The following is a 26,799-nucleotide window of genomic DNA, read 5'->3' as shown; positions in this document are numbered from 1 at the left end:
CGATTCCAACAGAACTCTTCAAATTATTCAATCGTTTTGCGTTTCTAACGCTTTATAATTTTCAAGTTTTTAAATCGTAAAAAAGATGCACATAATGGATATTTTGGAGCATGGTAAATGTTTAGGATTACATTTTAATCGCAAATATCAAAACTACAACGAAAATCAAGAACTCTGAAATATTGTTTTTCAATTTTGTCAATTTACTCAAACGTAAAAAGGTCCCTTTGAACAGTCTATAATATAACTGCAATCGTTTATTTTAGTTTTTTTAAGTGTCTAGTGTGTTTATGCAATTACAGTTCCCAGACGTGCTGGGTCCTATTTTTAGCTAATGAATACCACAATGTCTTTGCAAAACAGACGTTTCTGCGTCATAACTTGGTTATAAATGTTTACGGGTATTAACGTGAGTTCTATGATAATTGCTTTGAACGTTTTTGTATTGAAAGCCCTTAACATTCTTGTTTTATAGCTATTTTATTGGATAGCTTCAGTGGGGCTTAGGTAAAAACTGAACGATAAATGTATTAAAGGGACCTTTTCACAGAATTTTGCATGTATTGAAGTTTGTCATTAAATGCTTATATTGATACATGTAAACATTGGATTTAAAAAGCTCTAGTAAAAAACAAGAATAAAATGCAAAGAAATAAAAAAGTAACCCTCAACTGGGCTCGAAACACTGACCCCTGAAGTTAAAGTCTATCGCTTAGACCACCAGCCATCCGTGCTCATACTATGATTGTTATATTTTATACTTTATAAGCAAACCTCGAAGTGTCACAAAATATAACCACAACAACAGAACTTTCCAAAATTATTAAATCGTTTCGCGTTGCAACGCTTTAGGCTTAGGTTTAATTGTCAGGTTTTTAAATCGTCAAAAGCTGCAGGGTATTTTAGAGCATAGTAAATGTTCAGTATTATTGCTTCCTCACAAATAACATAAGTAAAAGGAAAATTTGCGAATCTGAAACAATTATTTTTATTGTTGTCAATTAACCAAAACGTGAAAAGGTCCCTTTAATAAGTTAATAATGCACCCCATTAAATACATAGGAGTATAGGAGTCCGTCTTTCCGTCTGTCGGTCACAAGGACAATCGGCCCTTGGATCGTTTTGTTTCCGAACCAGAGAATCAGATGGCATACGATTATGAACATCGTAGGGAACTGGTTTCTAGGGGATTGATTGGCAAGCGCATTTGGTATTAAACATATCGTTACATTAACATGTTCCTTAAACAGAACATTCGTCTTCTGTAAAACAAAATCTGAATATGTATGTTAAAACACATAAATATGTAAGTTCAAACACATAAATATGTAAGTTCAAACACATAAATATGTAAGTTCAAACACATAAATGCGATATGACAAAATTAGCGCAACCATAATGCACGTCTGGATAATTTACATCATTTACGTTGAGCATTTGCGATGCAATGTGTGTGTAAGATGTTCTGTAATGTTTGGCGAAGTATTTTGTCGCGTTTTTATGTTATCTCTTATTATGCCAAATATGTTTACACTTGTCGACTTGTACTATAAATATAAAATGCACCCTCCTAATGATTTACCGCACGCACCAAATGGAAAGTGTAATACAACGAAAAATAATCAATGTATTTTTAGTTTGTATATTACGTGCTTCCGTTGTCTTTAGAAATATAACCATAAAATACATCGAACAACTAGTATAACGAACGCACAGCCAAGTGAATGTTTTGTTAAGAGAGCAAAATAGCATGTATTTTGTTGTTGTTTTCTGCTTTTACGAATATATCTTAAGGTGTCCGTCTTGTTTATGCATGCTTTTGAAAATTTAATAAATGTATATTACTATCTGGTCGAACAGGCTGCAAAAGAATACCATTTGTTAAACGTTTTAACGTTAACGAAGAATTTTGTCCTTTGACTGGCGGAGAGAAATCCACCATTGTTAACATTGACCATTCCAAGTGTGTTACCGCAGCTTGATGATTTGTTCTTTAGTATTGTGCTGTGTGTGCTGCCTTATAGCACTGCCATTAGGCAATGCGATACTGAAATTAAATAAAACATTAGCGGATGGTAACAATAATTTTCTTTCCTGATATTGTAAGTTATGTATTGAATTTGCTCAATTTATGAAGCCTTTGTTAAGTAAATGTTTGAAATATTAATATAATAAAAAGCCATATAAAGCAAAGTCTAACATATTTTTCACTGCAAGTTGTGCCCTCTTTCTCATCTCGCACAAGACGGATACTATATTGTTATCTTCATTACCTTTGTGGAGCCCCGTTATTGATACATGGTTTATGCAAAGAATGCATAATGCACGTATTGGTATATTGATATAGTAATTTCTAATTTGAATGATACTGTCAAGCGGAATTTTCATTGTTACCTAACTTCTGAAATGTGTGATGTTTGTCGACATGAAGTAGTATAAACATGTATTAATTCGACTTTAAAGGAAACACGTAATATAAATAAAAACATATATAATTTTCACTAATACTTCAATTACATATGACAATAGCATGTGCATTTTAAAAATATGCAAACGTTTACTAATTTTAAATTTTTTAGACATCAGCATAAAACACGCACCAAATACCAGTTTCCAAAATGAATTGCATCACTGACTGAATTTTTTGCTGTTCTTAAAGGCCCTATGAAGGTGACAAATCAAATTATTATGCATATAAACAGGTCTAATTTTTACCGGATTCTAGTTACTCTTGCATAAGAAATGCTAATAACACAGCTTAACTGCAACGTTGTCAAGAATTATGGAAGATATACCCGTTTCATAATTGGAAGAAATGTTTACAACTTTGCAACTAACGTGATGTGTAGCCCCAAAGCGGTGACGTATACTAAAAATTGCCGAAATAACATTCAATTTAAATTCTATTTTAAACAACTTTTTACCAGCAGAAAGTAACTTATTAGATCACTACAAACGTTTTAACCATTTAGAAGAGACCTACATTGTGAGTGATACCGGAAAACGTTGAAAATCAACGATATAATTATATTTTTGGTGACCTGAGTCACTTTCACTTTCCCGAGTAAACAGCGATGTAAATAAACTGATTGTTTGTAAACACGATTGACTTGGAGGACACTGTATTTTGTTCTCAAAACAAGTTGTATTGCTAATATGTTTATGGTAATGTCCAATAGCATATATAGTTATATATTGTTTTTGATAAATTTTATAAATAAAATATGGAAAAAATATTTTAAAATCGGTAAATAATTACGGATCGTCACCTTTATAGAGCCTTTTATTATGTAATAAGGCATGCAATTCGTGCTCTCGCGTGCCAAAGCAATTGATCGCTAAGACAGACGTGCATTAAATTACCGTATCATGTTAGAAGAAATGAACTGCTTAATTGCCAATGACATTTTGGTTGAGGTAGCGGAACAATTAATTGAAGTTTTGGTATTTATTACGCATCGAATGTTTATCTGTGATACACCCTATATTTTGTAAGTATAATACATCTTAATTGTGTATCATTAATTTTATTTTTGGCGAAATTATGTTTATTATAGGAAAATATGTATATTATCGAAACAAAATATCAATAAGCATGCCACTAGTAAAGTAAATATCCTAAAACTAATTTGAATCTTTGTATATATCATTCGTCGTTTTTATTTTTTTAAGTAATCCGAACAATATAACTTTAAAAATAATTTGTCTGCTTTTTGGAAAATTTAACTTTATTTCATGTATGCACAACTTTAGATGAACGTTATCACAGCCAAATCGGAGAAAAAGATCCTGCATGTGTTCTCTACTAATTTAACCATTACAATTGAATTTAGTTTTTGCCTGACACATTGTTGAGCATTTACACTCAACTAAGATTCTTATCCTTACTATCGTTGAACATTTGCTTATAAAGCCTAAAAGAAATTCGACGGCATTCATTGGTGTTTGCTGTTCTTTTTTAATAGGATTTGTGAATGGAATATAAATAGTATCTAACAATTTTAAGTGTCTACTTTGTTATGTCGGTAATTTGAATGTCTTGTTCTCGGTGATCCATGTACAAATTGTTCTCAATACAAATTGAGTATTGATTTGATTCGATATTGATATTGGGAATTTCAACTAGTGCATAAGCGACTTTTTTATGTTGCTTATGGAAATTTGAAATACATCAGAATCACTTTATTTAATAAGCCTGTATTCTCGGCCGAACATTTGATGTGGACAGCAATCATTTGGTATGCAGCACGTAACGTGAAATTTTGGCACCGATTCCATACGTATTGAATGATATATTCTTAAATCTTAAGATATAGGCACACACTGAAAGAAAAACGATCTTTCATGCACTAAAGATTTTTACAAATGTATTTTATTAACTTGAGATATTTGCAAAAATAAAGTTCTTAACGATGTGTTTACAATCTGTCCAGCCCGTGTGTAAACCCCTGAAAACCCCGTTAAACATGTATCCTGTAACAGCTAAGTAACCTAGACGTACGACACGTGGCAATAGAGGTAATGTACGATATTCTTAAGGCACGTGGAAATAGACGGGTATGCGTAATGTATTGACATTCCAGACGTGAAAAAACGCGACAAAATTACACCTGTCAAACATCCATAATAAATCAGGCTAGACATCCTAAGTGAAAACCCAAACCTTGGGATAGGTCATCGTACTGCTGAGAAAAAAAAGCAAGATTCTATAACTTTCCCAGTATAAAAGATGTCAATCATTATTCTTTGTTATATGCCAGATGTAATTATCCCATATCTGCATGTGTGAGTGCGAGGAGAATTTCCAAAGGTTTAAATCATCCATGTTTACTTATGATTGTGCATGAATATTTTCAAAACAATCTTTACTCAAGTTTACATAGAATACATATATGTTTTGAGTACTGTTTTTATATATAATTCATCGTGGTCTTATTACAGATTAATTTCAATAATAAAATAATATAACAGAGATATCAAAACTGACTTCGGGCAATCGTGATATTTTTAATACTGTGGTAAACCAATAACATTTGACGTCATGACTACACGTATATAAATAAATGGTAATAGATAAAATATGGTGTCCGTATAGCGACCGTGAGGTTACGGGTTCGATCCCCACCGTGGGAGCGTTCTTCAGCTCTCCCGCAAAGACACCAATTACTGGTTCTAGGCACAGGAAACGGACTCGAGAGTAAGATATAAGCCGTAGGCTTTCGATGCAATCGAGCTAAAATAAATTGGTTTAAAATAAATAAATGGTAATCACAATACCATCTTGCATTGCATATCAATTTTATATTATGTATTATCGAATTTACAGTTACAATTGTTCCAGGTCGACTACAATTGTATTATAGCATCGCTTTTGTTCCGAAATATGACATGCATGCATTTTCAGTCGTTTGAGTTCAAAATAGCAATTCACCAAACTTTGAGAAAATGCTTTTTTACAGAACAAAAACGAAAAACTACATTCATTAAGTACATACTAGCTCGTATACAAGAAATAAGTCCCTGTGCTGACTCCCTCGTTGTGTGACATTCCTCCAATCCAAACTATATAATTATCTTTGTAATGCGGGAGTTCACATATATTATGCAGTTGAATTTGTGTATGTCAGACTAGAATGTGAGCTATCTTAGGGTATTTCCGTGGCAGTTTTATGTCGATGTATGCACCATTCGTGAAAGCCATGTAAGATGTTAAGATGACGTCTTCGGTTTCATATGTTTTGTTTTCATATGTATTGTAAAATATTAAACCTCGCTAATTGATTAAAATATATACATTGCACTTATGGGTATTTGGGTGTCAATACACGTGTCTTACGCGATAAAGTTGCTGTGCAACATCGTTTTACACAACCCTACTATGATTAATAATTTTATACCTCACGTGACGTCCCGGTGTTAAATTTCCGTATGCACACCATTGCAATTTTACTATCATATGGCATTGGAACGTAATATATACCGATTGGACTGAACAAGCAGCACGGGTCACCAGAAATATCCGTATGAGGTAATACATCGTTTGGCGATTATGAAAGTATATGTACAAACAGCAATATTGATGAGAGCTTTATGTTTTAATAATATCTGCATGTTCGACTAGTTTGTTGTTTAAATTACCGTTTGTGAATATAATATATATTGCCATAATGCTATCAGAATTCACTCGACCGGATGGGTATCTTTTACGTAACGCACTCATGCATTCAGTTTAGGTCAAACGTGTTTTTTGTTTTGCTTAATGAATATGTTACGAATGAATTAATGGTGATGTTTTGATAACTTTTCGATTTCGTTCACTAGAGAAACAATAATCATGAAATTGTTAAGTTTTTAATGTTGGTCATGACGAAGACGAAATGTCTGACTTTTGATGGAAAGAACTTTACAATACAAAACAGAACTACAAAAACTTTACACACACAAAAGACTATATATCAATACGAGTTACAAATTCCCAGGATAACGATAAGCCAGCATCTCTTTGAATGTGAAAATTATGTTTAAACAATATATGCAGAGCCGATAAGCTAACAATAGAATAAGCGGTATCGTCGATAAGAAACTATTTAGTGTTTAAATATCTCTAGCCATGCATAATATTTATGTAAGCATTGCTCGTGTTGGGCGAAAATTCGGCGAGTTTCTATACGTTGCATGCATGCATGGTTCATTTCATGAACGCATGCTCGACGAAGGTGTAAACATGCATCAAACATGCACACGTTTGTATAAACATTTGTGGGCCGTTCTCACCATTGTGAAATGTAGAAACTCATATTTTCTAATTAGAGTTCCGATGTTGTATCTTAGACAAGAGGATAAATGAACAATACTAGTTTCGCATGTGTAGTTGCAGTACAAAAAATGGGGGCAATATTGAGCCAAATGTACGGGTCTTGGAGACATTTACCACTGTGGTGGAATAAAGAACAGAGAATCAGAAGAGACATTGTTACTATCCACTTTTTATTTACTGCCAGTCACCAATTTGTCTGTACAATACGGAACAGTATGTACAACGCAGCATCAATGATAAATGAAATGATTTCATACAAATGGGACCACCGTAATGAAATTGACAATGCAAATAATATAAATACATTGTTTCGATTTGTTTATTCTATCCTGAAAAATACTTCTTTTTTTCATAGTTGTTCTACTAAAAACTTTTCACAGCTTGCGCTAATATTGTATTTCCGGCATTTTAAACTTATGTTTCTATGACTCATGAAGTCTTTAACCCTTTCAGTGCTGTAACCGAATTTTGAAGGCCTTTGCAAACAGTTTGGATCCAGATGAGACCCCACAGAACGTGGCGTCTCATCAGGATCCAAACTGTTTGCTATTCTGATTGTATTCTTTGAAAATAAATCGAAGAAAATGCTAATTTTAGAATTTCAGCAGACGACATTTTAGCAGACGACAAATTTCCCAGCATGCAAAGGGTTAAAGACGAAAACTTCCCAGGACAGAGGACTCGTCTATTCTTCCGCTTTGATAGCATAATTTACAATTTCCTTATGTAATGGCCGCTTATACATAATGGTTGTTGACTGTCTGTAGTTGTTATACCCAATATGCAAACAAAAAGCTGAAATTGTATAAATCAAAATAATAAATGTGACATTACAGGACTCTAGATTTTCAAAGTTTTACACACGAATAAAGTTGTTTTTAATTAAGTTTGAAAGAAAAGCCTTCCTCTAATCTACATACGTACACAATTCTGGGACAACACCTTCATTCAAATTTAATACATATAGTAAAACATAGATAATTAAAAGTTGCACGTTTATCATTACCAAATTTTACGTTCGGAATGGGGTAAATAATTGTGTCAGAGTTATGAAACTTGGTCAGTGACCCATAACAATGACCCCGAACACATGTTTGAAGTTTAAATACAATACCTATCGTACAAAAAGTGATTTTGAGTAGTTGTTTTTTACCCTTAACCACATTTTTAAGTGCAAACATTAGGAATAATTCTGTTAAATTGAGGATCATAGGTATGAAACTTTTTCAGTGACCTCATTCAATGACTCCGAGCACATGTGTGATGCTTCAATTGAGTCGCCTCAGTAAAAACTGTGATATGAAGATGTTGCTCTGGAGCAGTACCCGGCTCCGATGCCGACATATGGATGAGTAGTATAGCTTGCTCTAGAGCAATACCCGGCTCCGATGCCGACATATAGATGAGTAGTATAGCTCGGATTTTTCGTCGAAAAGTCGAGTTTAACCTGCGTGCATACATGTATGTGCGTACAATGAGTGCATACGTGCAAAGCAATGCGATTTATGTGATCCATATCTATGAATTGTGGTTAGACAGATATGTACGCGGATTGATTTACAGGCATGAAACGATGCAATCTTAAATTTGATACTTTTATCGGTGAAATATATTATCAATCCAAGACTACAGTTATCTTTGTTTAAACTAAAACTTTTATCTTTTGATCCAGGCGGATGTTCGCTCACATAATAAAACATGTAAATGATTCGAAATGAGTAAAATAACTTTGCAGTGTAATAGGCAATATTTGTTTATATATAAACTGTATATATTTAATGTAATAATGTGTATTCATAGCGTTGAAACAGTATTTGAACATATTGTTAACAAAAAAATGTTAATGCTAAACACATGTTAAACATTATGACTGAAGTTGAAAATTATTTTACACGTAAGAGTTGATAAGAAAATAGTATTTTTAGTGTCAAGGAAGTCCCTCCTTACCGAAAATCAAATTAAGGCGGAAAGTGTCGTCCCTTATAAGCCTGTGCTGACTGTACAGGCTCATCTGGGATGACACTTTACGCACATGCATGAAGCGCAGTTTTCTCAGATGCACCCATGCGCTTACATTTGCATGCCTCTATGCGTTTACCAAGCGACGCGTCAACATTTTTAAAAGTGATTGCGTCAATGCGGATTTTAGTTTTGTATGTCATTACATTTTATGGAATCGTCGATTTTAGATGTGTTGGTCCGTACCTACCAAAAGTATAATTCCTAAAATGTATATACTTTTCGTGATAAGGCCTTTATATAGTCATGTTTTAAACTAGTAAATCTTAATTTTAATGTTGAATTTCACGATTCACTTTAATTTCATCTGATGTTAAGATATCCCGTATTAGCAAGATGAATGTCAGCCCTTTATCAACGCTAGGATGACTTTTTACTTTATACCTTACTTTTTGTAAATATTATTTTTTTCATGTCAGCGCTAAACACGCATTTTATTTAAAATTATACACAAAATACTATTTTTATACTGTTTAATCATTTATATTCGTCGGCATAAATGAGTCGTCTTTCCAAAAATTTACATGTAAATCGCGGAATTCTTATTTTGCAAAAAATGAGGCATTTCTATCTTTCATTTACCGATGTTTGTGTGTTAAATTCATGGATCATTTAAACCACAAATTCAACAAAAATAATATTCCTTAAATAATAATGATTTTATGGTCATTAAGTCATATAGTGAAGCCAGATTGTTCGATTTAAACTGTTGATTTAACAAAAACAACAACATATAATTGTTGAATAAAATGTTGATATTTCTTTGAGAAACTAACACGACTAAGATGTATTTTCTATACATATATAGTTCTAGTTAATTCCAAAACGCATGTCGATACCAATACACGACAAACACATTTACAGCAAGGCTTAGATAGGTACGTTAGAATAAATCTCATTGATGCTATCACATGCTACATAGATATATCTAAGTGGAACATTTTGAAACTTTAAAGTGTCAGAGATAACCTCGAAACATAACCACTTAATTGAAACAAAATTTAACTACGAAGCTATGGATTCAGATACATCGTGATCCGCTGGATGTTGAAGATTCGTAATGATGCTTGCCATTAAATGATAAGAGCCCACTATGTGGCTCCCAGATGGGATAATCACGTGATAATCAAGATGGCGACGTCAAAACCGAGTCAGGTATTTTTCGACGTTTTAACATCTTGACTAACACTTGTGTTAACCCCCTCTGGTTCCTGGGATTGCTATTTTATTGTCGTCTTAAAGATTATATGTTTAATACTGCTCTACGGAACCTTTAAAGCTCGAATGGACTAAGGAAAGGGTTAAGATTAGGTTAACAAACAGTAAATGCCGCTAAAATTTGCCACCGCAGAATCAAGCTAGCTGTTTTTTCTGGTTTTATTGAAGTAGATTGCTGTTCATTATTTTCAGACCCTTACTTTTCCATTTTCTTAGTGCAAATTAAAGGCAAACATGTCACAGTCATATGATTAAAGCTCTTGCTGATTTGACCAAAAGCTTATCTTTTAGACCCATGCGGAATATTTCTTGGCGAAGTTTGTGGTATTTTGTTAATGTTGTGATACTGACATTTTTATAAAGTTACTTTCTGTCTGGGAACACTCTGTGAAACACATTAGTTCAATAACATCGCAGAGTGGTCAGTAATTAAAGGATTGAATACACCTTCAACGCCGTTTGCTTGTGTGAATGGTCCGTTAACAGTTAACAGTTTATTAAACAATACATACAGAAGGCCAAAAGCCAAAATTGACAAAGAAAGCATACATTTTAACAAAGTCAATAGTTTATGATTATGCTAAAATTCGTAAAATTGTATTATCATGCAGAACATGGGCAATCGTTATATAAATGCAATCCCATACAATTCTTGAACTCTCTATGTCATAATTACCTGTTTGAGAATTGCGCTGAACGATCTATACTTTAACTGCAATCATAAATTGTGTGTTGTTTTTGCTAATTACCTGCTGTGTTTTGGCAAAACAGTTCTCAAACGTGCTGGGTCCTATTTTTAGCAAATGAATACCACAATACCTATGCAAAAAGGCGATTATGCGCCATAACTTGGCTATAACGGTTTCATGGTATTTTTGTGAGTTTGACGATAATTGAATTCATTGTGTAATGAATGCCTAAAACTATATTTTTTTATAGCTATAATTGGATTGTTTATGCTCGAGTTAAGGATAACGTTAAACAATACATTGTGTCGCGTTCTGAGAAAACTGGGCATAATGCATGTGCGTAAAGTGCCGTCCCAGATTAGCCTGTGCAGTCCGCACAGGCTAATCAGGGACGACACTTTCCGCTTAAAATAGATTGTCGGTAAAAAGGAACTTCCTTTAAACGAAAAATACAATTGAACCGGAAAGTGTCGTCCCTGATTAGCCTGTGCGGACTGCACAGGCTTATCTGGGACGATACTTTACGCACATGCATTTTGCCAAATTTTCACAGAACAAGACACAATAAATTAATTCGTTAACTTTGCCGCTGCGAAAAACATATGAATATAGTGCGTTTACACTGTCGGTCTGTCCGTCTGTCGGTAATAAGGACGATTGGTCCTTATCTCATTATGCTTCCCCAAAATTTATTTTTGGGGGAGCATATAGTCGCCGCTTCGTCTGTCCGTGTGTGCGTCTGTCTGTCTGTCCGTCCGTGCACAATTTTTGTCCGGGCTATTTCTCAGCAACTAATGACCGGAATTCAATGAAACTTTATGGGAAGCTTCACTACCAAGAGGAGATGTGCATATTATCAGCGGGTTCTGATCGGATGATTTTTCACAGAGTAATGGCCTTTTGAAATTTTCTATAAAAAAATCTTGTCCCCCCAACTTCTGTGCCATAAAGACGTTTCCTTTTATCTGAATATATAGTGCAATATTGTGACAAAAACACCTTTGGGGAGCATCACCCGTCTCCGACGGTTTCTTGTTTTTGTTAGGTGTGTACATAATACATTGACATACGATTATCAAATGGTGTTGGTATTCTGGTTTCTTGTGAAGAAATTAACAAGTTCATTTGTTATTGAAAATTAATTTTCTTCATTCATTTATGTGAATGTAGAACAGTTTTAAAAGTGTGCATTCTTTTTTTAAATGTTATACACTGATATACATACGTCAAATGAACAGGTCCCATTGACTTATACATTCGCATTTAATAATCAAAGCGCTGAAGGCACTTAATTTGTTCGCTGTTGTATAATCTTAGACGCAACTCAGTTTTCAAAATTATGTTATAGATTTTTATATCGCAAGTTTGAATGATCATTCAAATTTATAAAGAGTTGGTCTTAAACACAGGTCGAGATGTGGGTTTGTTTCCAAATCATTGATACAGCTAATCCGTGTGCACAGGTTAATCTTATTTGACATACATTAGGCCCCGTTTTCCCTGAAAGCAGCCAATATGTACAAATTTCAATGATTAACACTAGACTTGTCAACGTTGTCTTACAAGTTGTTATATACACTATATGTACTGTACCAGTGAGAACAGGTAGATGCGGTGGTTAAAGCAGACGCTTTTAGCATTCATCGTCTGCTTAAGTTTATTAGAGTTATCCACACAGCAGTCACGGATTACGGTTCCTACCGTAGCTAAGCCCATACTGCTTCTGCATTATTTGCGAACTTCGCTCACAAATAAAAAAGAAAGCGGAATATGGGACGGGAAACACATTAGTGCGACATGAAAAAAAGTAACACAAACCTAATGCACGTTTGGAAAATTTACCTCATTTGCCATGAGCAATTGCGATGCAATTTCTGTGTAAGATATTCTGCAATAATTGGCCAAGTAATGTGCTACATCTTACTGTTATCTTTGTATATAATCATGCACAATATAATCACATTCGTCTTCCCAAAATATCAATATAAAATGCACCCAACCAATCATGTACTACACTACATGGAAAGTGATATAAAATGAAAATTTATACAAGCTTTTATTTTGTTTTTGTACGTCCGTTTTCTTCAAAAATATTAACACAAAACACCTCCAACAACAAGTCATACGCACACACGCACTGCATATATTAATTATTCTATAAACAGCCATTCTTATCGAGACATTGTGAATGAGTGTTATCAAGAACGATTAAACCTATCGCTTAGACGAATTGGAGCGAAATTGTTCCGATCGCAAAGCCAGTATACATTCTGATTCATCACCAGCATATATCAAAATTTTTAATGTAATCGCAATCAACGCTCTGCTATCGAACCGAATCTCTCGTTTTGTTAATGGAATTGATTACATATAGAAATATTGAGCTTCGAGACACATTTTAAAGACTGATATCTTTGAAGTCATCTGCTGGTCTTTTGTTTATAGAAATTTGTTTACAATACTTAAATTAAATGTCGCAATTATTTGTTGCATTTTGAAAATATACACACTTGTTCGAATTTTGAAATATTTTGACATGACCACAAACCAAGCACCAATACCATCGTCCATAATAAATTGCATAACTTTCTTAATGTTTAACTGTTCTTAATCGTGCAATGAGGCATTCAATTATTGCTCGTGTGCCAAAATGCTTGAACGATTTAGCAGATGTACATTAAATTACCGTCGCATGTCAGGCGCAATGAACTTTGAAATTGCCATTGACATTTTTGGCGAGGTACTTGAACCATTGAAGTTTTTGTATGAAATACGCACCGGAAATTTACGTATGGTACGCTATACATTTTATTAGTATAATAAATCTTAATTAGTTACCAATTATGCTTTTTGTGGAAACAAATCTTTATTTTAAAGTAACATAAATACTCAGAATCTACGTTGAAATTTTGAATATTGCTATACGGAACATTGGTTTTGTCTGTGATAATTTTATTTTTTCGAAATATTGAACGAACTTGTCGTTGATTTTGAGGGTAAATGTGCTTTAAAGCCAAATATGTATATTATCGAACAATTATGTTAAGTTTGCGGCATAACTAGTAAAATATAAACTGACACTCATCTTTGTTGCTTAACATTAATCGGTTTGAATATTTTAATTATCTCGAAATATACAATTAGAAAACGTGTTGTTTCTTGTTAACTTTGAATTTGTAACATTATTCCATGTATGTACAATTTGAGATGCAATTCATCACAGCAAATGCTGAGAAAAAAATATGAATGTGATCTCCACTTATTTTACATTTAACAGCTTAATTGTGTTTTCTAGAATTATTCGCTTAGCATTCATACACACTGAATATTCTTACCCTCCCTTGTAGATATCTTCGAACATTGGCTCAGAAATGCTGACGTTCAGTCGACACGTTAATTATTTTTGGTGTACTTGTGCGTTAGATATAATTAAACCCGAGCTGATATGCTCCCATTTTTTTTATAATTATTCTGACTAATATCATTAGTTTGCTTTTCTGGCAATGCATATACAAACTGTTCTCACTTCGTATTGAATATTAATAACATGTCTACTATTTTTTTCTAAAGATCATTATCAATATGTACACGTTAATAAAAATGTCGAGCGAGCGCTAGACGTGAAGCTGTTTCAGAAAACTTCTACTACATAATTTTGCATGCACTAGTTTACACTAGTTTCATGTTCAGGTCTTAATATTATACAAAATGCAACCTTACCTTGCAATGAAAGAGTGACATAAACAGAAGTGAAAACAAAATGTACCAACATTCCAGACGTGAAAGAGGAACGCACGACGAAATTACACTTGTCAAACATCCATCATTAATCAAGCAAGACTACCTAGTCCAAGAAAATCTCAGAACTTTGAATACGTTTTTGTACTTTTGAGCAAACACGCAAACTCCTGTATTTTTTCCCAGAATAAAAACTGTCATTTATTTGTCTTTGTTATGGTTGTAATTAACCCATACATGTATATATATATATGCGTGTGCGTGAGAAGAGGTTTTAAAAAGATCGATGTTTTGCATACGTGCTATTGATTGTGCATGCAAACTTTCGAGCGGTCATTCGTTACTAAATTTTACTAATATAATAAACAAGATGTTTTTTACTAATGCTTGTTATATCAATCAATATCAATAGCGGGGTTTTTCCAACCATTTGACCAAAAATAAAAATCAACAGCAACAACAGAAATAACACAGAATAATCTGAAAATAAAATTATAAAACAACAATGCATACTTAATTGAGACAATTGTGTCAATTTTTTATAAATATGTTGTTACTGTTACGCTAAGAACATTTTACACCATAACTATATTATTACATGGTATTTATCACAATACCATCGTGCAAAGCATGGTTATTTCTATCATCTTGCGAATTTACAGTAACACTTTTTCGAGGTCGATTACACTTCTGTTTGAAATATTCTATTTGTTCAGAAAAAATGACAAACATGGATTGTCTATGTCACTTTTATATAAAGCAGCAATGCATTAAACTATTGACACAGTCACTTTCACAGAACCGACACGAACCACAACATTTTTATTTACTCAGACACGAAATTAAACCTTCTGCATGTCTGTTTGCTACGATACCTTGTAACTGAGTAATGTTTGTAATTAGGGAGTTCACATATATTTGTTGTTATTGCATACGGGTAAGTGGGATGCCTGAAGCTGTTTTCGTGGGATATTTATGTCAAAATATGTTACATACGTGGTCGCAGTGTAAGCTGCAAATACATCAGAATTCTTAACCTTATAAAACTGTCGATAAAACATATATTTGGTTTGGGCCTTATTTTGGCACAATTATGTGCATGCAGTTTCCATAAATTATTTAAAAAGAGCGTCTTTGTTTTTTTTATTTTCTTGCTTATATTAAAAAACTATTTTTTGTGTAAGCAGTAAACATTTTATTTTTTCTAGAAACGTTTAATTCACTTGACCCATTTATGCATAGCGTCTAGAAAAAGGCCTTGGCAAACAGCGTAGGCACAGATGAGACGGCGCATTATGCGGCGTCTCATCAAGGTCTGCGCTGTTTGCTTAAAGGAATTTCTGTAAGAAATATTCTAAATATAGGAATAAATATACGAGACATCCCTAATTTTGGAAATAAATTGATCCAATTTAGAAGGATGGGAGAGTCCACCAGGCATAAATGGGTTAAGATTTCCAAACTAAGCCGGGTGAATACCAACCGTATGGTCAATGCTTGGTTGTAGTTTTTTGTTTAATATTTTCATGTTTGTAATTGATGTTCAAAATCGAAGTGCTTTATGCGTATTCTAATTGGAATCTCATTCATGAACATTTCGTACAGTCGATGCTTTGTATTGCGCGCACTGTAAAACCATTATTATTAGCGAAAATTAAAGTGATGCTATATATTCGATAAATATCTAATTCCAGTTAATCCCCATACCAATGTCGATACCAATGCACGATAAACACATTAACACCAAGATTTATACAGGTACGCAATCATAAATCGCATTGATGCTATCACATGCTACAAGAGTTATCTAAGTGGAACATGTTGAAACTTTTGAGTGTCGGAGATAACCTCAAAACGTAACCATTTAATTGAAATGAAACTTTTCTATGAAGCTATGAATTGAGATTCGCTGTGTATCGAAGATTCTTAATAATGACTTCCATCTCTTGCTATTAAATGATAAGATTCCACAATGTGGTTCTGTTATAATTTTTGTATTGAAGAAATACTTTTTCGTCTAAAAGGAAGGAAGAGATAACGATTATATTTACCATATTTATATACGTGTTGAACTTAAACGCTGGAATAGGTAAGGGTTTGGGCTGAGTTTAATTTCGTTGAAATTTGCCACAGTGTAATAAAACAAACCAGTCTTTCTAGTTTCGAATTATCATATAGTTTGTATTATTATCAGGTAGGAAGATATTAACTTTTTCATTCAATTGAATATAAGAGCTTAAAGTGATATTATGGGCATCTAACAGTGAATAGGTGTCTATCGCAACCGTTGTTTAATTTTGGTTTGTTCACTTCATATACACTTACATTTGTTAATGCAGCATCAACATACTAAAACAATATCCCGGAAAGAGAAAAAATAATGCATTTGAATATCAACCGTACTTTCGTTTGACAACTGATCACGCATGTATAATGTGAACCTAAAGTTAGTTTTAGTGCCTATTCCTTTATACGACACAAAGACACAATTTTGTTTTACGGATCATTTTGGCTTACAGGACTGGGTGAGTCACGTAAAATATCGAATATAAAATATATTTTTATAAACAACTGGGAGCAAGATGAGTTGCAGATAATTGGTCAGTAACCACATTTTAACTTACTCTTTTCACCTGTTAATTCTTTTCAGCTCAATTCAACAGTGAAAAATGCCCATAACATCACTTTAATATATGTCATAAAAGTTTTAACAGATGTCATTCGTCTGTTGCTCATATATGATCTGTCTGCTCGCTGAATTGGCCAGTCGAAAAGCGTTGAGTCGCATGCACCGTCTGTATTTGATGTTGTATTCGCTTTTGTTTCATACAGTTGAACATGTGATACTCAATCTTTTATTTTTCTGCTATTTTACTTGTGGGCACTCTGTAAAATACATTTGTTTGATAACATCGCGTAGTGGTCAGTTATCAAAGTTTGATAACATCTCCGACACTGTTTGCGCGTGTCAATGGCCCGTTAATATTACCATCATCATGTGAATGCTTCACGGACATGTGTACAAATGGTTCTATAATGTATACACTCGGGAATTATTACTGTGCTGAAAACAATAAATGTGTCATAAAACTTCTCACCGTATCAAAATAAAATCTTCTTGTCTATCATTCCGATGGACATGCTGGATCTCTGCGCAAAGGTAGACTTGCCTTTCAAGTCCTCCAGTCTGCCGTTTAGATTTTCGTGCAACGTGATACATGTAACACAGACACCGTTTAACATCAAGAACTTAATCGTATTTAGAATAAGCATTAATAAGCGCTGATCTGATAAAGTGTTGAACGAAAAGTACAAAGTAAATATCTGCCGATATTGTTATAATACATAATGTTATACATTACAATAGCATTATTGCGCACTCGTAAGAACAGACGAACAAGAAAATCAATCAATCAACGCCAATCATAACAAAGCCTAAATGCTAAGTTTCTTAGTTGAGCTGGTATTTCGATGTCTTATAGCGTTGTTTAAAACAGTTCAGTTCTATGAAATATCAGACCAAAGCCTTAGGTCATATTGCCCTCTTGTTTAATGTTCATCTAAATTACAAATGATTCCGTATAAATTATATTCAAGTCCTAGATTTAAACCTTACCGTCAGCATCATCGTTTGCAACCGTCCGTTGAATAAGTGTAAACATATTTATTTCAATCAATCATTCACACTACAATCAGTAAAAGAAAAGGATTGAAACGAAAGAAATAATGTTTATATAGTTTCTCTCCTTTTTTGGAATTATCGAGCATACAAAGTCGTACTCGAAAATTATTATTAATCTTGGGACATTTATTTTATTTTATTTCCTTGGTTGACTGATCAGCAAATTTTAACAAATCACATCGGAAAATGACCGATGCAAAGACCTCTTTTTTAATGAAAAAATTAATCCGCGAATTTACTTGTCCACGAAAAAATAATTCTCGAAACACAACGAAATATTATGTCAACGAATATCAATGATTTTAAGTATTGTGTCTCTTTTTCCAGCAGTTTTGACAAGATGGGCGGACGAACCTGGTTGGTCGTAGCCGTCGTCATGGTTGCATTGCTGAGTGACGTCATAGATGCTCAACGTGGTGAGTTCGATGTTGTGATTCTTTGTTAGAGAAATTATTTTCGAGATATCGTTATATTTCGCCCAGAAAACTATTTGGATTTAAAATGCGTTATATTTCAGTAGTTGATTAGCCATGTTTTTCAAAATGTTAACAAAAAGTACCATACGAAGAGGTTTTTTTTAAAGTAAAAGTGATGGCTATATATTCATTTTTAAATTGTTATATCTTTCAAATAAATAAAAAACTCAATATAAATGTTATTTTTCACATGAATTTTGCTTAATTTTGTTTCGATTATTTATTAATAATTAAAAATGACGGCTTCGCAGTTCAGTATTATTTTTTTATAACGAACTACATATTAATTTATGTTGATTATTGACCATGACATGTCAGATACACACGTTGCGTTATATGCTCTTCTTGAATTTTCAGCATACATCTTTATTATAGAATATTTATATACAAACACCTTGCTTCCATGCTCGATCACTTGCTTTGGTTTATTACTAACCGTTCATACACTTCTTTAACTAAATTGATGTTGTTTTATAAATTTCAGTTCATGAAACCCATTATCATATCTTTTCAGTGTATTTTAACTCATTTCACATTCGACATGGATAATTTAGATTATTTCAAACTACATGTTTTCTTTCAGTTTCGATAATCGCTTCGATGATTTTGTACCGATTTGTTGCGCTGACAAATATTTGCTGTTTTCGTTTAAACAAAGTTAACATTGTAATATTCAGCGTCCCAATTACCGTTTCTTTGTCAAAACCACTGCCGTCGTGCTTTCGTTTTGCGCTAACTGAGGGTTGGCGCTTGTTTCTATGATTGAATTATCGATATATGGCATCGTTACAGCGCCCGGATTTCCCGAATATTCTGGTAAGATATCCCTCCCTAACCTATGTAACAGTGTTAATATAATTTGTCTTAAACAACGTGTAGCGTTCAATCGTTTGTGTTGTAGTGTTTGGCGTTAATTGTGTTTGTTTGTAAGATTATCAAACGTTGAACAACAATTAACGAGTAAATCTAAAGTGGTGTATGCACTGTTTATTTTCAAGTAAGTTTGCAGCTGAGCACTGTCCTCATTTGATGACATTTAGGTAAGACATTACTGCCTCACACATGAGTACATACATCATATATGTACTTAAAGTAAAACTTAAACAAACAAAAACAGGCCGGAATTCAAATACACATGTATACACAAAGTGAAACTTCAGCTGCACTTGCATTAAAACCGTTTTTTTAACATAAATTTTATAAATTAAACAGGCAATTATTAATTTGGTTCACAAAGCGTATCATTTACAGATAAATATATTTCTTATTTGGATCTTTGATCTTGTTTTGTTATTAGTTAACTGGAAATGATTTTTTTGAATTACGCCTTTGTTAGTGAATGTTTTGTTCACAAGTGGTTGTCATGTCTTGTATATATGTCTTTCGTGTAGTCTAAATATCGAATAGCATGATTTGACCTTTTGAATAAACTTAACTATAAATATTAATGTTCGTGATTAACCGTGTAGAAACAATATAGTATCATTATTTTTGGAATAATCGCATGCCTCCAAGAAATTCACTCCTTTAAAGTATTCTTAACCCTTAAAGCGCTGGAGCTGAATTTTAAAGGCCTTTGCAAACAGTTTGGATCCAGAACGTGGCGTCTCATCAGGATCCAAACTGTTTGCTATTCTGATAGTATTCTTTGAAAAAAATCGAAGAAAATGCTAATTTTAGAAATTCTGCAGACGACATTTTAGCAGACGACAAATTTCCCAGCATGCAAAGGGTTAAATGTGTATTCAAACTACGCGTCTTTGTTTAATTGACCTCGCCATCAAAGTCGCTAACAATTCCCAATTTATAAAATCTTAATGCATGAAAAAAATGTAGTGTACCAAATTGTTAAATGTTTAACAAAATATGTGCTCGTCTCTTCATGTTATCATACATATTTTTGAAATGGGTGAAACAATGTAATATTTATTAAATGTGAATTATATCAAATATATAAACATTACAAATACTATATCAGTAAAATTATTGGCAAGGATATATTTATATAGAAAATTAAGTAGTTCAAATGTTGACATTAATATGTCATGCTTAAATATCAATAGTATAACGTGTGGTTTGTAGATATTGGCTCCAATCCAGTAGACATCGTATTTGTTGTGGACACTTCTGCGTTCAACAACGAAACAGCGGAAGATGAGATCGTTGTTAAAGCATTCATAGCCGGTTTCCTCGACAACGCTGATGTCGATTCTGGAGCGGTCAAAGCCGCTTTTATCACGTACAGCACACATCCAAAAGTCGTGTTTGACCTCGACGACTATTCGGACAAAAGTGAAATGGTGGACGCCGTGTACTTGTCCGAATTCGAGGAGGGAGAACGGAACACTGCAGACGCCCTGGGAAAAGTCCGCTCTCAGATTCTCCGCCAAGATAGACCGGATGTACCAAACGTTATTGTTCTTATTATGACCGGGGCGTCTGACAGGAACAGTTTTCGGACATTGCAAGAATCGGATGCGTTGAAGGTCGCTCGATCAACTGTTTTTGTAATTGGCGTGAATCTCGACGAAGATGGCACAAATGAATTAAATCAACTCGCTAGCAAGCCGACCATGGATCATTCGTTTCAAGTGACGTCGTTTTCCGAATTTGACATTTTGAAGGATGTTTTATTTGCACAGATTTTTGACTGTAAGTACTCTTTTTTGCAATGAATGTTCAGGCGTAGTTCTGAGTATGATGCGATTTACGACTGGTAAATTTGCTATTATGATACTTTTATAATCAAAATTATTTTTTCTAAAATATTCATAGAAATCATGAATAATTATAAGTATTGCTTTTTTCAATAATGCCTATTCTCAATAGGGTTTCTTTCACACGATATGAGATTTTATTAATTACGTTTATATATTGGTTTTTCATTATATATCAACTTTTCCTTGTATATATAATCTTTTTATCTTTAAAGTATATATTTTGCGTTTATTTAACACAGGGGCGGAACAGGCCTATAATGTCCCTGCGACAGGTATGTTTATTTGTTACAATCCTACACCGGTATTGAACTCGCTTAACAAATAACGTGCGCAATGTCCATTACCAGCCGTGAAAACATAACACTTTGTAAACTTGTTATCTGTATCTTATCTGTTCGCGACAAGTGATGGTTCATAATAAGTAAACACATAATTTTTATGTCTATTATTGTTTTTAATGTATTATTCTAATGACACACAGCTTTATCAGCATATGTTTAAAATAGTTGTTGATGTTTGTTTTGTTAATTAGTCGCAAAGCAAAGCAAATAATGTATAATGGACCATTTCATTAAACAAATATGAATGCTTTCGATTTTATGTTAAAATGTGTATTTTATAATATAAAAGATAATGATCAACATTTAATGCAAAACGTCTTTGCATGAAAAGTATGCGCTTATACATCATTTAATTAAGTTGAAAAGTTGAAATTCAATACCTTCACCTACACACTCACGTTCAATTAAGTCTCGCTCTGGTAAAACTGGGCTAAATTAATGTGCGTAGAGTAACATCCCAGATTATGCTTTTTATTCCACATAGGCTAATCAAGGACGACACATTCCGCCCAGACTAGAATTACTTTTGTTTAGAAGAGTAATCATTGAATGAAAGATCCATTCGAGCGGAAAGTGTCGTCACAGATGTATTAGCATGTGCACATGCATTGAGTCCAGTTTTCCCAGAACGCTGGTGTATTATTTTCAGGAACAGAGTCGCTAGACGTCGCTTTTCTCCTCCATTTCTCACATACGATGACGTCAACAGCGCATGAGCAGATCTTGGGATTCATGAAATCCGTCCTCCAGTATTCTGGTCTAGATGGCGATAAAGTCAAAGTCGGTGCGGCTCTTTTGAGAAAAAAGGGCACTGTACTATTTGACCTCAACGCCCATAGCGGTCAAGAGGAAGTGTTCGAAGCAATCGACAAGATCAGCTACACTTACAGGTTTGTTTTTTAAAACACCGTGTGTGTGCCTGTGTATTTCGAAGTTTATTAGGTCTTTCTGCGCCTGAGGCTGCATTATACGAGTACCATGAGTGTGTCCCTTATTAACTGTTTTACTCAACGAAAGTTGTGACGAATTTTTAATTTCCGTTTTCCAACTGTTAATTAAACCAATTAAGCAAAAATACATCGGAAAGGACCGACACAAATTTTGTTTTCCAATTTACGAAATGCACGAATTAACGTGTGAGCAAATATATTCTTTAAACAAATTCGACATTTAATTCCAACCAATTGAAATGTTTTTACGGTATAAGTTCTGGACATTTACGTTTTTAAAAAATTATTTTCCTTTGAAATTAGCCACTGTCGTCGCTGCCATGTCTATGGATAAGCAGTAATGGCTTATAAGTAACGTCTTTGCAAAAGGTTTTGTTTTTAAATATTTCATCGCTGACTAATTGTAAAAATGTTTAAGCTCAGCTAGTTAAGCATTTGCTAACATTTGAAACATCTGCATGGACGAATCCACGTACAAATAATTGAGAAAATTACATAACATTAGGTATGCTTGTTATAATAATATATTCAGGGTTTATGTTTCTGAAATTTAGGAACGTTATAATTACAACTCATGTGCATTTGTATCTTATTGTCTTCAGAAAATAGTTATAGTCAACGTGGCTCATGAAACACAAAACACAAGTGTATAATTGACAATAGTCGACGTCCACGTATAAACCTGAATTTCGAAAATTTGAATATAATTGCATATGTTTGTCTCACTTATTTAACCTGTTGATATTTAAAATCTCACACGAGTACAGTTTAAGTTGACGACCCTCGGAATCATGCTGCCTTATTGACCACAGTACTGTCTTTAAATCACTCTTTAGTTTTATATATCATAGAAGGCAAATAGCGCTTCTAAATGGCTTTTGACAATGTTTCAATCTTTGGTTATCTAATGCCTAAAGGAAAAATATCGCTTTATACTGATCATTGGTGTAGAAACAATACTTTTGTGCATAGAACAAAGCAGAAACACATTGTTCCAACATTAGTGTTGAATTCTAGATCATTTTAGACAAACATTTCTCTATGTGCCTTTGGGGGCGCATTCGTTTGGTTTCTTGATCAAATAATTCAAATATCGCTTCTGAATGGCTTTGTTTTAGCGGGGAATCTTTTGGTGTCTAGATCTAAGAATTAAACATTGCTTCACACTGTCTTTGTTTAAGATGGCGTTTAGTGTTCTAGATTCAAGCAGACAAACCTTTCTCCTAGCTCACTTTGTTGTGTGAGCGCATTCATCTGGTTTCTCGATCCAAACAGTTCAATCGCTTCGTATGGCTTTTGGTGGACGTACTCTTTCCGGGATTCAAGAAGTCATATATCACTGTCAACTGATTTTGTTTGAGAAAGCATCCGTTGGCTTTCTTGATCTTCGAAGTCGAATAACATATAAAACTGGGTTTGTTTTAGGGCTCATATTTTTATTTTCTAGATCCAAGCCGGCAAACTTCGCTTCTGGCTTTGATACAGTCAGGACTTTGTTGTTTACGGAATCTAGAGGCGACAGGGCTGAGGTACCAAATCTGATTATTCTCATAACGGACGCAAACTCGAACGAAGACGTGGGAGGAACCATAACAGCTGTCGAGAAGGCTAAAGGTACAGTCTATCTTGATGATAATAATTGATACAATTGTCGTTTTCGGCTAAAAAGTACCCGGGGTACTTTTAAGAATTCTGAAAAGTACCAAAAATAATCTTAAAGGAAGCCATACTCCGGGAAACGTTTGGGTATACTCCTTATTCACATATACAAGTAATTTCAAAATATTATCGTTTAAACGGAATAATGACATAAGTAATCGATACATAGCATTTAATTTGGTCTGTTGAAAAGATCATTAACAGTAAAGTCCGACAAGCTAGGATGTTTTGTTTGTGAAAAACCAACGAAAATGACTGTGACAGAATTAAGAAAAAAGTCAGCAACACCCGCAGATCCTTGGATTCAAGAAGTCCATTCCTAATTGTTTTCGTTTCTATGACATCCTTTATGGTTGTAATCCTGATCTGCATGTTTGGAAAACCAATGTCCCAGTTTTAGCAAAACGACTCGAGTTGTCTCAATTCAAAGGTCCACGATCCCATTACAAAACTGGTGAACAAACACTTTTCAATAGTATTTTATCTTTCCAGCTGCCGGTGCGGCCGTATTCGTGGTTGGAGTGAATGTTTCATACGCTGAGGAGATGACAAGCGTAGCTTCCTCATCTGGCTTCACTGTGCTGGTCAACGATACAACGTATCTCAAAGACCAAGCCATGACGCTATATGACAGCTTTGTTGCACGTAAGTAATCAATGATCAGATCAGGTCGCTCTATGACTGCTTTGTTGCACTTGAGTAATCAAAGATTAGATCAGGACGCTATATGACAGCTTTGTTACACGTGAGTTATCAAAGATCGGGTCAAGACATTTTGTGACAGCTTTGTTGCACGCGAGTTATCAAAGATCAGGTCACAACAGTATGTGACAGCTTTGTTGCACGTGAGTAATCAAAGAGCAGGTCAGGGCGCTCTATGACAGCTTTGTTGCACGTGAGTGAACAAATATCATGGCCCGCATTCACCAACCCATTCTCAGAATAAAGAATAGACCTGTAATCAATTCAACTACGTTCAGCGTATGAATGTATACACGCTACAATTGGTGAGAATGACCTTAACAGAATGTTCTGCATGAAGACTGATGTTGATATGGACAGTTTACGCTAAGTTTGACTCAACATTAAAGCAAATTGTGAATAGCCAAATTTAAAAGATATTCTTAGACTTAAGACTAAGATTGTTTGGTGAATACAGGTCAAGGTCACGATCTGGTTTAGACACCGTAAGGCTACAATAAACGAATAATTCCTTAAAAAAATACACGTAATCTTTTGAATGTTTAGAAAAGTGTTGGAGGACTTTGTTCATAGTTCTAAAGTGAGGAGTCATTTTGTCAAACAAACTGACGCTGGATATAACAATAGATGCAGGATTCACTTGAAAGGCAAGAACAGCGCACCGGTTACTTATAAAAACATTTACGATTAAAACATTTAAAAAGTTTGGATTAACAATCACTTGATGTTTATCGTTTAAAAATAAAACTCGTCTTTCTTAAACGCAGACACCACAAATCAGATATGTAAACAGTTTTGCCTAAAATTTCTCGTAAGTTTACCGTTCATTTACTTTTGTGGTTGATGTTTAAAATTATTAGTGCCTAGACTATTAAACTTTCATATTTTAGAAAGATATCGTGCAAATAGTATTTCTGGCATTTCTGGTCAAAATGATACTGACAATCCATGTATGTTTGTTGTTTTTGTTTAAATTCATGTTTCCAGTTAAAACACACATACTTTTTACTCATTTCTGCTTGAATGGCACATTGCTGTTTTTAAATCATAATACATGTACTGCAATACCTTAAAGTCTGAAAACAATATTAGGGGAGTAAATATAAAACACAGAACTAAATAGGTGATTCTATGATGTGTAGTTACCATAACCTTAAGCATCGGTTTGGTAAAAAATGTCACACCCTTTCAATATATAAGATATAGTATTTACTTTTAAACTCTAAAAGACATCAAACTCTAGTCAAAGTATTTAATGACAGCTTTGTCGCACGGTTTAAATGTGAATAAATACACAACGATACACGTTTTTTATTTCCGTTAACGCTGTACAAGTTTTGTTTTTATTTAAATCATGGTTTAAAAAATGCCTTCTCCTTTTATTTCAGTGCGAACAGAAGGCTTTCCCGTCGTTATTCCAGCTGAACAAACTTCATTGACCATTCCAGCTTTTGGTAAGAGCCGTGTTCATGATTCTGTATGTACTGAAACCATGGTGAACAATGGTTTTGCTCACATCATGCAACGTCATTGAATTGCATTCGTATATGATTGTTTAAGAATTGGATTTATGAAGCTTTCTTTGGACAATATCTCAAAATGGAATATCTTTTAATGGAATATCTTTAAATGGAATATCTCTAAATGGAATACCTCTTAATAGAATATATCTTAATAGAATATATCTCAATATGATATACCTTAATAGAATATCTCTAAAAAAATATATCAAAATGGACACTTTAAAAATGGAATAACTTTAAATGGGATGAAATATTTGTAAGTAAA

General features: G+C 33.8%; 1 protein-coding gene across 1 annotated transcript in view; it reads left to right on the top strand.

Annotated features, from left to right (window-relative positions):
• The window catches only part of LOC127849040 (uncharacterized), a 194,367-nt gene that overhangs the window by 85,168 nt on the left and 82,400 nt on the right, over positions 1–26,799 (top strand). The window contains exons 2-9 of the mRNA XM_052381765.1: positions 18,491–18,579; positions 19,432–19,455; positions 20,722–21,291; positions 21,599–21,631; positions 22,350–22,590; positions 24,098–24,264; positions 24,802–24,954; positions 26,400–26,465. Of these exons, the coding sequence (XP_052237725.1) occupies positions 18,504–18,579; positions 19,432–19,455; positions 20,722–21,291; positions 21,599–21,631; positions 22,350–22,590; positions 24,098–24,264; positions 24,802–24,954; positions 26,400–26,465 (1,330 nt within the window). The 5' untranslated portion in view covers positions 18,491–18,503. The remainder of the gene's footprint in view (positions 1–18,490; positions 18,580–19,431; positions 19,456–20,721; positions 21,292–21,598; positions 21,632–22,349; positions 22,591–24,097; positions 24,265–24,801; positions 24,955–26,399; positions 26,466–26,799) is intronic.

Source organism: Dreissena polymorpha, chromosome 10, assembly GCF_020536995.1.
Source record: "Dreissena polymorpha isolate Duluth1 chromosome 10, UMN_Dpol_1.0, whole genome shotgun sequence".
Classification (NCBI taxonomy): Eukaryota; Metazoa; Mollusca; class Bivalvia; order Myida; family Dreissenidae; genus Dreissena; species Dreissena polymorpha.
The sequence above is the reverse complement of the archived record's forward strand: the minus strand, read 5'-3'. Positions and strand labels throughout refer to the sequence as shown.